This window comes from Lissotriton vulgaris, chromosome 5 (genome assembly GCF_964263255.1).
Source record: "Lissotriton vulgaris chromosome 5, aLisVul1.2, whole genome shotgun sequence".
Taxonomy (NCBI): Eukaryota; Metazoa; Chordata; class Amphibia; order Caudata; family Salamandridae; genus Lissotriton; species Lissotriton vulgaris.
Window position 1 is genome coordinate 1097877222 of NC_141693.1, and position 13181 is coordinate 1097890402.

The window sequence follows — 13181 nt, forward strand, 5'->3', positions numbered from 1 at the left end:
CCACCCTCCCCCTCGTGTGTGTCAGCCCGACCGAGTCAGTTTCCCCGGGCACACACACAGCAGCACCCGAGTACTCCACAGGTCTATTAAAGACCATTTATTTGCTAACGAGGCTTTGTGGTGTTTTCTAACCCCTTCGTCCCTGCATCTCCGCTCTGAATATTGCCAGGAGAATCAGCCCCCCCAGTAACCCCCACCCCGAAATTTGACTCTAGTTGAGCCTCTGTATCAGGTAGTATGTGTCCGCGCTGGGAAGTAGTTGTAGAGGTAATACCGTTTATGAGACATTCTCCATGTGTGTCTTGGTATGGGGCTGTGTATTGTGGCAAAGGGCAAAGTCTCCCATGGGTCTTGCGTTGCTGGTCAACTGAAGAATCCCTTCTAAATATAAAAATGGCTGCCCACGTGCAGCTCTCATTTAAGATTTGTGCGTATGCAGTTGATTATACCTATGTGCCTGGCTGTGGGGAGAGATGTATTTCACTTACCACATCAGCTATTAAAATCAGAATTGGGGACATTTTAGCCGACCTGCCAGCACACTGCTGCTCCTCCTCTCTTTCCTCACTGTTATCTTGGGGTAGGGTAGCCTTGAGGGATAGCGCAAGCGTGCAAGGATCCCTGGAGCAGGTAGACCAGATTAGTTGTGGACGAGCGGTTTCAGTTCCATTTCTCCGCAGGAATCTTGGAATGCATTTCTTTTGAAATTCAAATAGTGTTAGTTGCATAGTTATTCAAACTATTATAAGTATATTCAAATATTGATTTTCTGCTGATGCCTACTGCTCCTATTCTAGATGTCCTGGGTGTCAGTTGTAGAAATTCCAAAAATGCAACACTCAAATTGCACTGGAAGCCAGTAAAAAGCGATTTATGAGTTTAATTGATTCTGATTGTGGTTGGTGGAACTTTCCCAAAGAGGGCACATATGTATACAGAAATGGTGCTGCTTAGAGGAAATTGCTGTACTTGTAAGTTTTTGTGTGGGAGGGAGATTGAGTACAGTTGAAACTGCATATACATATTTAGCTCCCAAGCCATTCAGGAGCAAAGAACTCGAGTAGGCAGACAGCAGGCACACCATACCTTTAAATAACAAAATAAAGTGCGCCAAGGCCCCACCCACCCTTCTCTACCCAAATAACTGAATAACATATCCACTACTCAAACTACTTAATATTTTACTATACTAACTTTCAACACTAATCCTTTATGGGTTCCAGAGTGGCGTGCTACATGCCAGAAAAGCGCTTAAACATCCATCAGGAGGAACAAATGCTATAAGAATGCAAACCTTTCTTCCCCCTTTTATCCCTCCGCTATCCTTCTCTCTCCAAATAACTGTCTCATATCCACCACTGAAATTACTTTAATATTTCACCATATTAATTCACCACTAATCCTTTATGAGCTTCTGCGGCCTGCTGGCTTGTGGTGTCCCATTTGCATTGTGATCAGTGTGTGTTGAGTTCGTTGCCATTTAGTTTGTTGTTTCCTCGGCTCTTGTGTCTGTGTACAAGCAGTCGCACATGTGTTTTTGGGGACTGAAATAAATGTGGAAAAATACTAGCTGTAGCGTCATCTTTTGCTTGTGGCAAAAATAAATGCGGATAAATACAGAAAAAAGCCCAAAAAATAAATATGGATAAATACAGACGGAAATGGCAAAAAAATAAATACCATAAAACCGGGAGCCCTAATTATAATTAGGACATTTGCCAAGAATACATTTCCTGCAACGTTTGAAGGAAAACAGTTGTGTATATAGGGGCAGATTTATGTTTGGAATGCGCCAAGTTTGCGTCACTCAACTGCGGCGTAAACGTGGCGCATCCCTACGACCCATTTACAACGTGACGCATCTAGGCAGATGCGTCACGTTGTAAAGCCCTGCGCCACTTGTGGGCGTTCCAGCGCAGGGTGGGCGTTCCGGGGCAGGTGCGCCTCGCAAAAGTGTTTGAGTGAAATCTATAAGATTTCACTCAGTCACTTTCAGGCCAATGCTGCGTCAAAACCCTGCGCCTGCTTGAAGCAGGCGTAGGTCTTGACGCAGAATTGTAAAGATGGGGCACCCCCGAGCCTTGCTGGAGCTGCGTCGCGCTTGCGACACAACTCCAGCAATGCGCCACCTTCACGGCACAGATGCGTCACGCATCTGTGCCGTTTTTGCTCCATGGTGCGCCGCATTGTAAATGCGGCGCACCATGGTTGGCGGAGCAGCGGCGCAAAATAACTGGCGCATCCCTGGGGATGCGCCAGTTATCATAAATCTGCCCCTAAGTGTCTCCGACTAAATACACGTGGATGGCAGATAAAGACCACTGGACCTGTATAGTCTGGTATGCTGCGCACATGCTAGCTGTACATTTAAAGTGTCTCCAAAGGGCAAACGTCAAAATTGTAAAGACCTACATTGATTTAAATCTGTTAACAGTGCCTAAAAATACTGAAATCGGGTTCAAACCTCTAAATAAAAACAAGCTATATATTATTATTTCACTGAAACTGATCACATAATGAACGTTAAAACATATTCAGGGCCATTTTTTCCTGGTGTTTACTACGTTTGTCTCGTTTCTTCTCTTGGCCTCCTCATGGCCACAGTTGTCTTTGTTGACTTGTTTAATTGGCGAACTGGCAGACATTTAGAAGCGATTTAAGACATCATGGAAAATATTAGTAAGCCGGACTCGAGGTGGATATGTTATGTAAAAAAGGCAATTCCCTCTCTCACGCTTCCCTCAAGCTATTGCCCAAAGCTGGACTCGTTTAAAGACTCTCTTGTTACTGTGTCTTTTTTGCCACGTTCATTACGATACTCGGCACATTATATTTGTCCTAATTAGAAAGGGGACGTGAATAAGACTGGCATACACGCCAAAATCACAAACTTTAAATGAGGGGCCCTTTTGGCCCAAGGGTGGGCTGCGTTCCAACTCTTTTCAAACAATTTAGTGAGAGATTTGTAAAACAACAAAGTACATTCAAAATGAGCATTTATTTCCAAACGAGTTCCTCTCCCGCCTAAGCAAGATAATTGGCAGAGGGGACATGTTTTAAAATAACAGACCTTTGAAGAAAACACATGTCTTATCTTTGATATTTCAGGGTATACACGTTTTAATACAGAAGTCAGCAAAAGGCCTACCTATGCACAGGGTTTGTGGAGCAGGATATAGAATAAACCCAGTTTTTTGGGACTTGAAAAGATAAGGATTTCGCTCTTTGTTCTGTGAACTCAATGTGTCTTGAGCAACGGCCATTAAATTCTGATTTAGTTGTGTCGAGAGGGTAGGGCAGGCAGAGTGACTGATGTTAGCAGGTCAAACGTAGTTATGGGGGCTAGGCAGACAAGCCTGGGCTTGCAGGGGGGACTGTGAGAGAGACCAGGGTTGTGTATTACAGTTGAATCTGTTGCAATGCTGAGCACGATTCCCTCGCAGTTCGGTTGTCTAACAGTCACACGCTGTCACCTTTCTCTCTTTCAGACGAGCGCACCTTCGCCTGTGTTTAGAACGTTTAAAAGCACTGATCCCGTTGGGGCCGGACTGCACCAGGCACACGACGCTGGGGCTTCTAAATAAAGCCAAAACACATATCAAGGTAAGCCCTGCGAACAGGCCTTCTTCAGTAACAGTTCGCTGTGTCGTAATAAATATTCCTATAGGTTTAGCTCCAGTAAAAATAATGTGAACATTTGGCATGCTTATTTTGGAATACAAAAAGTTCTGTAGTTCACCAGGGTAAACACCAAAGAGAATTACTCCTGCCAACCTGCGACAGGAGACAGGCAAACAGGGGGATCTGAGGTCAAAATGGAAGCTGAGCGTAAATGTCAAATGCAGCACAATTGCAATTTTTTTAAATCGAAAAGAGGAGGCAGGGATGGGTGTTATGGGCACAGAGGATAACCTCTCAGAAAATTGAGGAAAGAAAAATATAAACAATAGACTAGATTACGGGCCTGATTTCAGGGATGATGGTAGCGGAGAAGCATGATCATCTTCTGTGTCTTTAGTGACCCAATCCACCACATCCAGAGGTTGGATAATGGTTATATGGCCAGCAGTGTAAGCTCCTCTGGCTCCACCGTTTTCCCACCAAACACTGCCATGAAAAGGGGAGCGGATGTTCACAGAAACGTTAATATAGTGTCCATAATTTGCTGGGATCAGCACGCGGATGTTAGGGAACCAGGCTATGAGAGCCCTAACAACCCGCTCCCCCTTTGAAGTTGCATTGCCAGTGTCACATTTAAATCAGGTAGTCTTGCCTGCAGTGTGGGACATACGTCTTTTCCCCACCAGTTGGTCCTCCCTTACAAAGCTCTTAGGCTGGATTGAGCAACTCATGTGGAGAAACCTTCACCGCCCTTGGGGCAAAATTCGAAATACGGTGGATTTTTCTTGTCTGGCTTAGCAATTTACTGGCTCACTCTCAATGAGTTAATAATGTTCAACGGAGCTCTCAAGAAAAACTCACCCATGTTGTTAAGGCTTCAAATTGGCCTTTAAACCCATCTTTTTTTTGCAGAACACTGTAGCATCGCAAATGGTAAACCATCTTGAATGTATTTTGAACGCGATTTACCGAATCACTTCCCAGCCATAAAATACTGCCAGGTTGCAACATTTTAGCATAATTGAATTTCAAGTCACATTCTATGAGTACCACCCACCTTATGACACATTATTCTAGCCAGGCCACTGGTGGCATCATCATCTGAGCTTCCATTATTGAAAGGGATAGGCACCTTGGCTAACTAGGTGCTACTAAAGTGCCTCCCCAACAACCACAGCTCTTTGAAAGCGTACAAGTTAATTTGCTGTGATCATTCATGCCATACAAAATCTTATTAGTACCTTCTGAGGTTATACTCATACTTTGTATCTCCTGAATGGCATTTACAACCAGGCTAATTTCTTCACATATTTTTGTCATCTTAGTGGTTGTAATTAGTAAACATTAGTGCTAGAAAAATTGTTTCTACTTGTAAAATAACCTTTTTTAAGTGCACACATCCCATCTGCATTGAACCTTGCCTTCCAAAGTCATTCGGACATATTCCTTCTTGTGTCTGGTACAAGACCCACAGCAGAGTTGGAGCACGTGTGCTGTGTCAATCTGCATTTATTTTATTGTAGCAGTGTTACCAACACTTTGTGCATGCATGGACTTGGTGCGGAGCAGTGTTGAGCATGCTGCGGGTTTGTTTACATGAGCACTTTTTTTTGAGTGGGGGCCTGGAAGAAAATACAATAAAGGAAAATATGCCATAATTGTGCAGGGTAGGAGACAATAAATATGCCTTCCAGTATTTTATGCCACTTTCATGATAAAACTTCACTGATTATTTTATGACTATTGCTTGGAGTATTGAACCAAGTGTGACAACTTTAGAGCTTTCGGGGTACATAAACTGAGAGGCAATATGTGGTCAAAAGATGTGTATTCTTCATGAAAAACCATTCACTTTTTAGAATAACTGGCACTGTGGGTTTTTAGGCTCTGTTGGAATAGCTCCATCTCCAGTTACCTGTAGTGATCTTTTAACTTGTTTTCTCCTGGTACACTGCTCACCAGACCCCAGAGTTCTGGCTGATGTTGTTTAATGTGAAACCTCTCATAAATAACTTACCTTTCCTCTAGAATCTCTTGTATATTATGTTGGGAAGATACGTTACTATGCCATTTGTTGAGACTGCAGTAGGAGCCTGTGGGGTAACTCCAGGGCTGCTTTTTCATGGTCTTATTTATTTATATATTTTCTACTTGATTTTCTGCTTGATTCGGTTTGTTCTGTATATAATCCGTGGCAGTTTTCCAGGTGGGCTTTAATGAGTGATCTGATCAGCTCTGTTTTCTGATTCCTCTAGAGCACCTTTTGTTGGTGGTAAGCTCCCTTGTTTGGTTACTGTGTTGAGCTGAATGATGGGGGATAGACGGGTTTCAGAAATCAGGAGAACATTTTTGTAATTTTATGAACCCTTCTCAGGACCAGACCTAGAAGTGAATGCATTACCTGCAAATGTCGCTTCTATTTTAGTTTTATTGAAACCGAAGTATCTTTCCCACATTTAGGTTTGGAATGTTAGTGGGGGCATTTGGGTTGTTTGGTAGTCAGAGACGGATCTCTTTATTGTCTGCATACATTGTAATAGAAGGTTATAAAAATTGTAAATGTTGAATAGCAGAGTCACGTGGTACTAAGACATAAAAAAAATGGGTGATAGAAACTGTTTCAGTTAACTTTTTAAAACCACTATTCCTGAGGTTAGATGTCCCACGTATTGCAAATGCTTGTTTTTCAGTTTGTCTGTGGGATTAGAGAAGGGGCTGAACCATGTGTAAATAATTATTGGCCAGCCCTAAAAGAACAACCTGGTCATAATTGCTAGACCACCACCCTTTTTCACACAAGCAGCCCTAGGTGTGTTTCAGTATTGGGTACCCTCACTGTATAGATATATAAATAAACTGCAGGAGTGAAAAAAGTCCATGCTAATTTTTCCTGTAGTTGCAGAGGGATGAGTGTATCTATTCTGCATTTCTGCTTACTTCCAACCAGTCCTTTAATCATAGCTGATGAATCTAACAATGGCACTACGCTTGAAGCACATCCGTTCTTAAGTTATGCACCTATTATTTGGAGACTGGAAGACCACTGGTGGGGATATGTTTTAGGAAGAATCTAAAAATATATCTTCTTATGTGTTAGCAACAAATATATTAGCACAGTATGTAATCAGGTGGTATTTTATTTCAGAAACTTGAAGAAGTTGAGAGAAAAGGCCAACACCAGCTAGAGAACCTGGAAAGAGAGCAGAGGTTCTTGAAGAGAAGATTGGAGCAGCTCCAAGGCACTTCAGAACTGGAGCGAATACGAATGGACAGCATAGGATCAACCATTTCTTCGGACCGCTCGGATTCTGAGCGAGGTGGGTATTCTAATAAGACTAATACTATATATAATGAAAGAACGAATTTATAATTACCTAGCAATTGCTACTGCAGATGTTCCAGTTTCTTAGCAAATTACTGTGTCTCTGCATGCTGTTTTTGTCATATTCTGGGCCCTTTATTTTTCATTTAGAAAAAGCAAAATAATGGTCCATTCAAATTTATTTTCACTGATCAAATTTGATGAGGTGTCAGCCAAGACATTTTACGTAATAAAAGGAATTGCATTTCACTTTACATTTTTTCAAATCAGTATTTATTGATACACTAGCCAGTGCACTGTCTACGGTACCGATCAGTGTTTTTGATATTGTCCCTGTTTATTGAGACCACATTCTTCATATATTACTGTGGGCCTTGGATATTCATAATTAACACATGCAGTGGAATGCTGAGAGTGGGAAGTCACTCACATTCCTCTGAACATTGTTAATTTTTACGAGTGTATGAATGCTTTGGAGTCTCAAATTAATAAACCCATTCACAGGACTGCCAAAGGGCAAGGGCGAGAGGAGAAATTGTGCGACAAAGTGGGACGAGGGAAGGAGAGTAGAGAATGGGTAATAGGACTGAACCATTCATGTGATTGTATCATTATTTACCTTGGAGCTGGAAAGTTACTCCTCTTTGACCTTATCCTACTAATGCAAACTCACATGCTCCATGGTAACATAAGTTAGGTGTAGATGTAGACCAATAACTAACATTACTCTCCGGTTTTGCAGTCAATAGATAATACTTCACTTTCTGGCTCTTTCTTGGAAAACAGTTGGTTAGTGAACCTTCAGACCCTTTTTTTCAGAATTACATTTTACTAAAATAAATACTGTAACTTACTTTGAAAGTATATGTTTTAATGTATTGTTTCTTGTGAGACAAATAAAGGGCACAGTAAAATAAATGACTTCATCATTCTCGCTGATCTCTGACATGCACTGTTGAAGCCCGATATAAAATAAAATCTGTATCTTGATCTAGTTGAACTGAGTGCTTTTATAATCCACTAATTAAGTTCACCATAATTACGTCAATCCTAGGATCAGTTGTATTTAGACAGTAATATGGAATTTCGTAGTTAAAATAGGAACTATGAATTAAAAAAGTGTTAAATAGTGTCCTAGTTCACACTTAATAGTTTCAAACAGGTCACTGTTACGTTCAACAACCCATGGTAGGTTATTTCCCCAGAGGCAATTGTTTAGCAATCTACACCTCGCTATTTGATGTTGGCTTAATTCCCTCTAAATTAATAGAACCTCCCCACATTGTACTAGTGCACAGCCTCCAGATTGGAAGGTTGGCAGAACTTGGCTCAGGTGTCTGACAGTGAACTGAAGAAGACGAAGAGGTTTACGCCATTTTACTCTCCATAACGTGGGCACATTAAAATCACATAACAAGGGTTTTTTGTCTTTGTGCAAGCCATCGCAGTTAAAAGCAAACAGAGTGAAACAAGCCCTTCCACTAACCTTGGATATACTACCTGTACGATTCCTAATAAAAACTGTAAAAAAATGCTGTGCTAATGATGAGGAAATCCATGTGTTCCAGAAACTTCTCCTTGGTGTCAGTTGGCTATAAAAAATGTAATCTTTCACATTGCCCTGAGATTTCATATCTTCCTTGCCTCTGCTTTTGTTATACAATGGTGATGATACATCATTGCAGTTTTGTGCAGGTTTTTGTGACAGGAAGGGAAGTCAGTGGGTATTTGTGAAGTCAGATGTAATATAATCACCCACTATTGTTTGCTTTTGTTATACAATGGTGATGATACATCATTGCAGTTTTGTGCAGGTTTTTGTGACAGGAAGGGAAGTCAGTGGGTATTTGTGAAGTCAGATGTAATATAATCACCCACTATTGTCTGGCCTTGAGCACCATCTTTTGTGGAGTCTTTGTGTCTAAGAAGGCTAGACTGGTAGGAATTTCTGACATTTCCCTTTTCCAGCTACATGTGTAACTATCCTTCAAATCATATTAACCAAATTCCTTTTCCTTTTCTTGCAGAAGAGATTGAAGTGGATGTGGAAAGCACAGAATTCTCCCATGGAGAAGTGGACAGTATCAGCACAACCAGCATCAGTGACATTGATGATCACAGCAGCCTCCAGAGTATAGGGAGCGACGAAGGGTATTCCAGCGCAACCGTCAAGCTCTCCTTTACTTCATAGGAATACAGCAAAACATCAGCACAGGACAAGCTATAAACTGGTGGCCAAACTCCCTCTTCGATCCAAAGCCTCTACAGGTTGGGGTTCAAGACGCAGTATCCCTTTTCAAAACCCGCTGCCTGAAAACTGATTCTTCGGTTCCACACAGGTCTGTGGTAGTGGCCCTTTGGTGCTGAGGGTTTTGTAAGCAAGTGCATCCTGTGAAGATAGATGCACTATAAAATACCCACTCAAGGGCATCAGGCTGAATGTTGATGAACTCACCTAATATTTATGTGAAAAAGGATACTGGAGTTTCCAACCCTTTTGAGGGAATGCTATTTTTTCCATGGCCACCCATCGGGAAAATTTGTAGAGTTGGGTTCCATCCTATTTTAAGCCGCTGGCATTGTCGAAAAAAATCTCAAGTGAAACAATCAGTCCTTTTATCTGGGCGACTAAAATATATCTGTAGATGCAGGCTGTTCATACTTCGCCTTTGGGAAAAAAGGCAGACAAGCCATGCTATGAGAGTGAGCTTGACGATCATGAAACACACCCAGTGGGACCACCATCCAGCTTAGATGTTTGTCGAACTTTGTTTTAGAACAAGTACTTTCACCTTTTACTAGTCCTAGAGTACCAAACCGTGTCCTGTTCTTAAAGTTTGTGCTGCACTGGAGCACAGGCCTGCGCTGACCACAGCTGTTGACAATTTTGGGACAAACGCAAAAAAGAGAAAGGCATCAGCATCAGTAACACAGAGAGGTGTGCAAGAATCCATGCCCGATTCCGGAGTCATTACACCTGTTTTCTTCTTTAACGTTTTTTCACGTGTGTGTTGAAGAACCAAAAAGTAGACATTCTTCATAATCCTGTTCTTTGAAATTGACAGGAACATTAAAAAAGGAAAGCATTCACCCTGGCTCGCTGCCATGCTGGATCTGGCGGTAAACGCAGAGACTTGAAACTGCTACCTTGCTCTATCATGCACAAACAAGTGAAGCTTGTAAGAGCTGGAACTGGTCACGTGATGTTGCAGCTCTCTGTAGACCCATTCCCATTTGAATACCCACGCCACCTGTTTTTTAAAGAGTTATCGCACTAGATTTAGTAACGTAGATCATTACGTACGTGTCACATCTTAATGTCAGTTTGGCCTGCACATCTCATTAGGGCACTTTGCATCGCATACACCATCCCACTGTGCAGGTGCTGGTGCTGTTGTTAAAAAATATTGTATGGAACGTTTATTATTTCTTTCATGATGACACTTCTAACTTGCACTCTGAGGTCTTGTTTTTCTTATATATATATTTTTTTTTAAATGCAACGATTTTTTTTTCTCCAATTAAAACTTCTTATATTGACCTCAACTATGGCATTGTTTGAAACTTTGTATACCTGAAATAATTTAACTACCCCCAATAACTAAAAATGCTTTATAAAATTCATAACTTATTGCTGACTTTAAATGGGTTGTTTAATTTCAGTCCTGTAGATTTATTTTGTTTTAGGTAGGGCTGGGCAAAAAAAAGATTATTGAAAAAATATTGAAAAAAAAGACGAAATAAAGACAACCTTATTTAGCAACGCTGTTGGTTTGTGTTTTTCCACGTTAATGTAGCATAAAGCACTACCCTCCATTTTGGAAGATCATTTAGCTTAACTTTTACTCATGTCTGCTTGTATTTTTTAAAACTCTTCCCCTAAGCTTTGCACATCATTGTTTCGAGTTTTAAAGAGCTTCCTAGATTATTGTGCACAAAGTTGTTGATTTGTACCTCAAACATATCCACACATTTCAGCCAAATCCATATTTATTGAAAAGTGATATATGCAAAAGGCTCGTCCTCTTACGCACTGCCGTTAGTTGTTTATACGTTGGCCGTTAGCACCAAAATCATTAAGGTGTATGATATTTGCCTCTTCTGTATTCACATTCGTACTATTCCTTGCATAGACGGATCTCGATAATCTAATCATAGTCCAGGCACTCAGGGGCATATTATCAAGAGAGGCGATAAAATTATCGCCGCTTTAACGGCAGAAAACTGCAGCTAAAACGGCGATAATGGGCTTGATAATATACTCTATGGAATTCCAATGGAAGCCCATGTGAAGGACATGTCTTGATAATATTCCCCTCCGTGCTTTAAAATTATGTGATATATTTGTAATAAAAAGAAAAATGTACAAGTCCATGCCACAGACGAAGAACCTTTGGAGAAGGATCGATAGCACAGCTGAACAGTGGCGCCCGCCACAAACATAGGGTGGTGAGGCAGGTGGAGGGAACGTGGGAGGGGGGCCGCGGGGGGGAGTCATGCGGGGGAGAATTAGAAATAATATATTTAATTTGAAAAAATTGACCTTATTAGAAATAATGGGCCAGATGCATCAAGCTAAAAATCGGTCGCAAAGGGGCAGATTCTCAGAATCTGCCCCTTTGCGACCGGTATTTTTGCATTTGGGATGCATCATCCCAAATGCAAAAATCGCAAATAGAGAATTCGCTAAATTGCGATTGTTTGCATTTAAGGAATCTCAAATTGAGATTCCTTAAATGCAATGCATGAAAGTTTCAAAAATAGCGAATTCGCTAATAGGGCACGCAAATTACCACGAAGTACAACTTCATGGTAATTTGCAAAAACTTTAAAAAATGCACTTTTGTGCATTTTTCAAAGTTTCATGTTGCGGACACACATGCCCTAAGGGCATGTGTGTGCGCAACATATGTGCACAGATCAAATTCAGGGGTGCAACAGGGTGTCCTTTGGACACCCCTGCACCCTTGAACTCGCAATCTCAATTTGCGAAAAGCAAATTGCGATTCGCAAATTGAGATTGTCTTCCCATTCATTCCTATGGGCCTCAAGGCCCATAGTAATGAATGGGGAGGTATTCAATAATTGCGACTCGCAATTTGCGAGTCGCAATTAAGGAATTCGAAGGAATCGCTATTTTTGTAGTGATTGCTTGGCGATTCCTTATTTTTCGCTAATAAGGAATCGCAAAATGGATGCTTGATGCATCTGGCCCAATATATTTAATTTGAAAAAATGTACCTTTAGCCGCCTCTGCGATGCGTCATGCCGCCTCTCCGCTCTCATGTCCCAGTAGCCCCTGGGACAGACTCCATCCAATCCCTGAGTCTTAAATCTAAAGGCGCATGTGTGTTTTGGTCGGCCTGAGACAGCCGGCCAAACACACATGAGCACTTAGGTAGTGCACGTATCACATCTCCTCCCCCCTCCAATGCCTCGACCCACCCCTCCCTAAAACGCTGTCTCAGAGCCGGCAAATGCAAAATAAAACAATGCAAGAACTTCTTTTTATTTTTTTTATTTGCTGTCTCTGAGCCAGGCAGTGGGGCGCTGCTCCTCCCCCATTGCGGAGGAGTCTGCGCTTCAGCGAAATAAGACATTGAATTGTTCCCCCCAGTGTAGAACATCAGAAATTATGTGTATTCAACAGGCAATGGAATTCGTCTTGAGTTTCATATAAAAATACAGACACCTAAATTAAAAAGCCCACATTTAATAACATCTATGCTGTGCAGCACTAAGTAAAACATCTGTAGCACTGCGTTGCGTGAATGTTAAAAAAAATGTGTAAAAGCAGATTTAAACCCATGGCACTGATGTAACCAGTGGCTTCATTAAAAAAAACTTGTTTAGCAGGATGCTCAGCATGGCGCTGTGGCACAACAGGGAGCCAGTGGTGTCTAATAGGAGATTTATACTCGAGATGCAGAACAGATTTTAACGTGATGCAACAAGCAACGGGTAAGCTGTATAAAATGTGTATTTCCACAAAGCAAGTGCGCATTGTGCTTTGGCAGATCACTCTGTAATAGCTTTACCCTTAGTTTGAGCTTGGTTTTATTTGGTGTTAGGATTCATCATAAAGCTGCATGACACTAACTTAGTAGGTCTGGGTGTTTGTTGCGTGTTGCTGTAGATACACATGCTTTGCATACTCCTGCCATCTAGTTTCTAATAGAGATTTCTTTTTGATTTAAAATATTTTTTATTGAGAATATTAGGAGAAAACAACACAAAA

At 41.3% G+C, this 13181-nt stretch overlaps 1 protein-coding gene across 2 annotated transcripts in view; it reads left to right on the forward strand.

Moving 5' to 3' along the window:
- Positions 1–10706, forward strand: part of MXI1 (MAX interactor 1, dimerization protein) — a 126311-nt gene extending 115605 nt beyond the window's left edge. For both annotated transcript variants that reach the window (XM_086922768.1, XM_086922769.1), the window contains exons 4-6: positions 3489–3603; positions 6767–6938; positions 8971–10706. In XM_086922768.1, coding sequence (XP_086778894.1) covers positions 3489–3603; positions 6767–6938; positions 8971–9134 — 451 coding nt within the window. In that variant the 3' untranslated portion in view covers positions 9135–10706. The remainder of the gene's footprint in view (positions 1–3488; positions 3604–6766; positions 6939–8970) is intronic.
- Positions 10707–13181: the final 2475 nt, after the last annotated feature.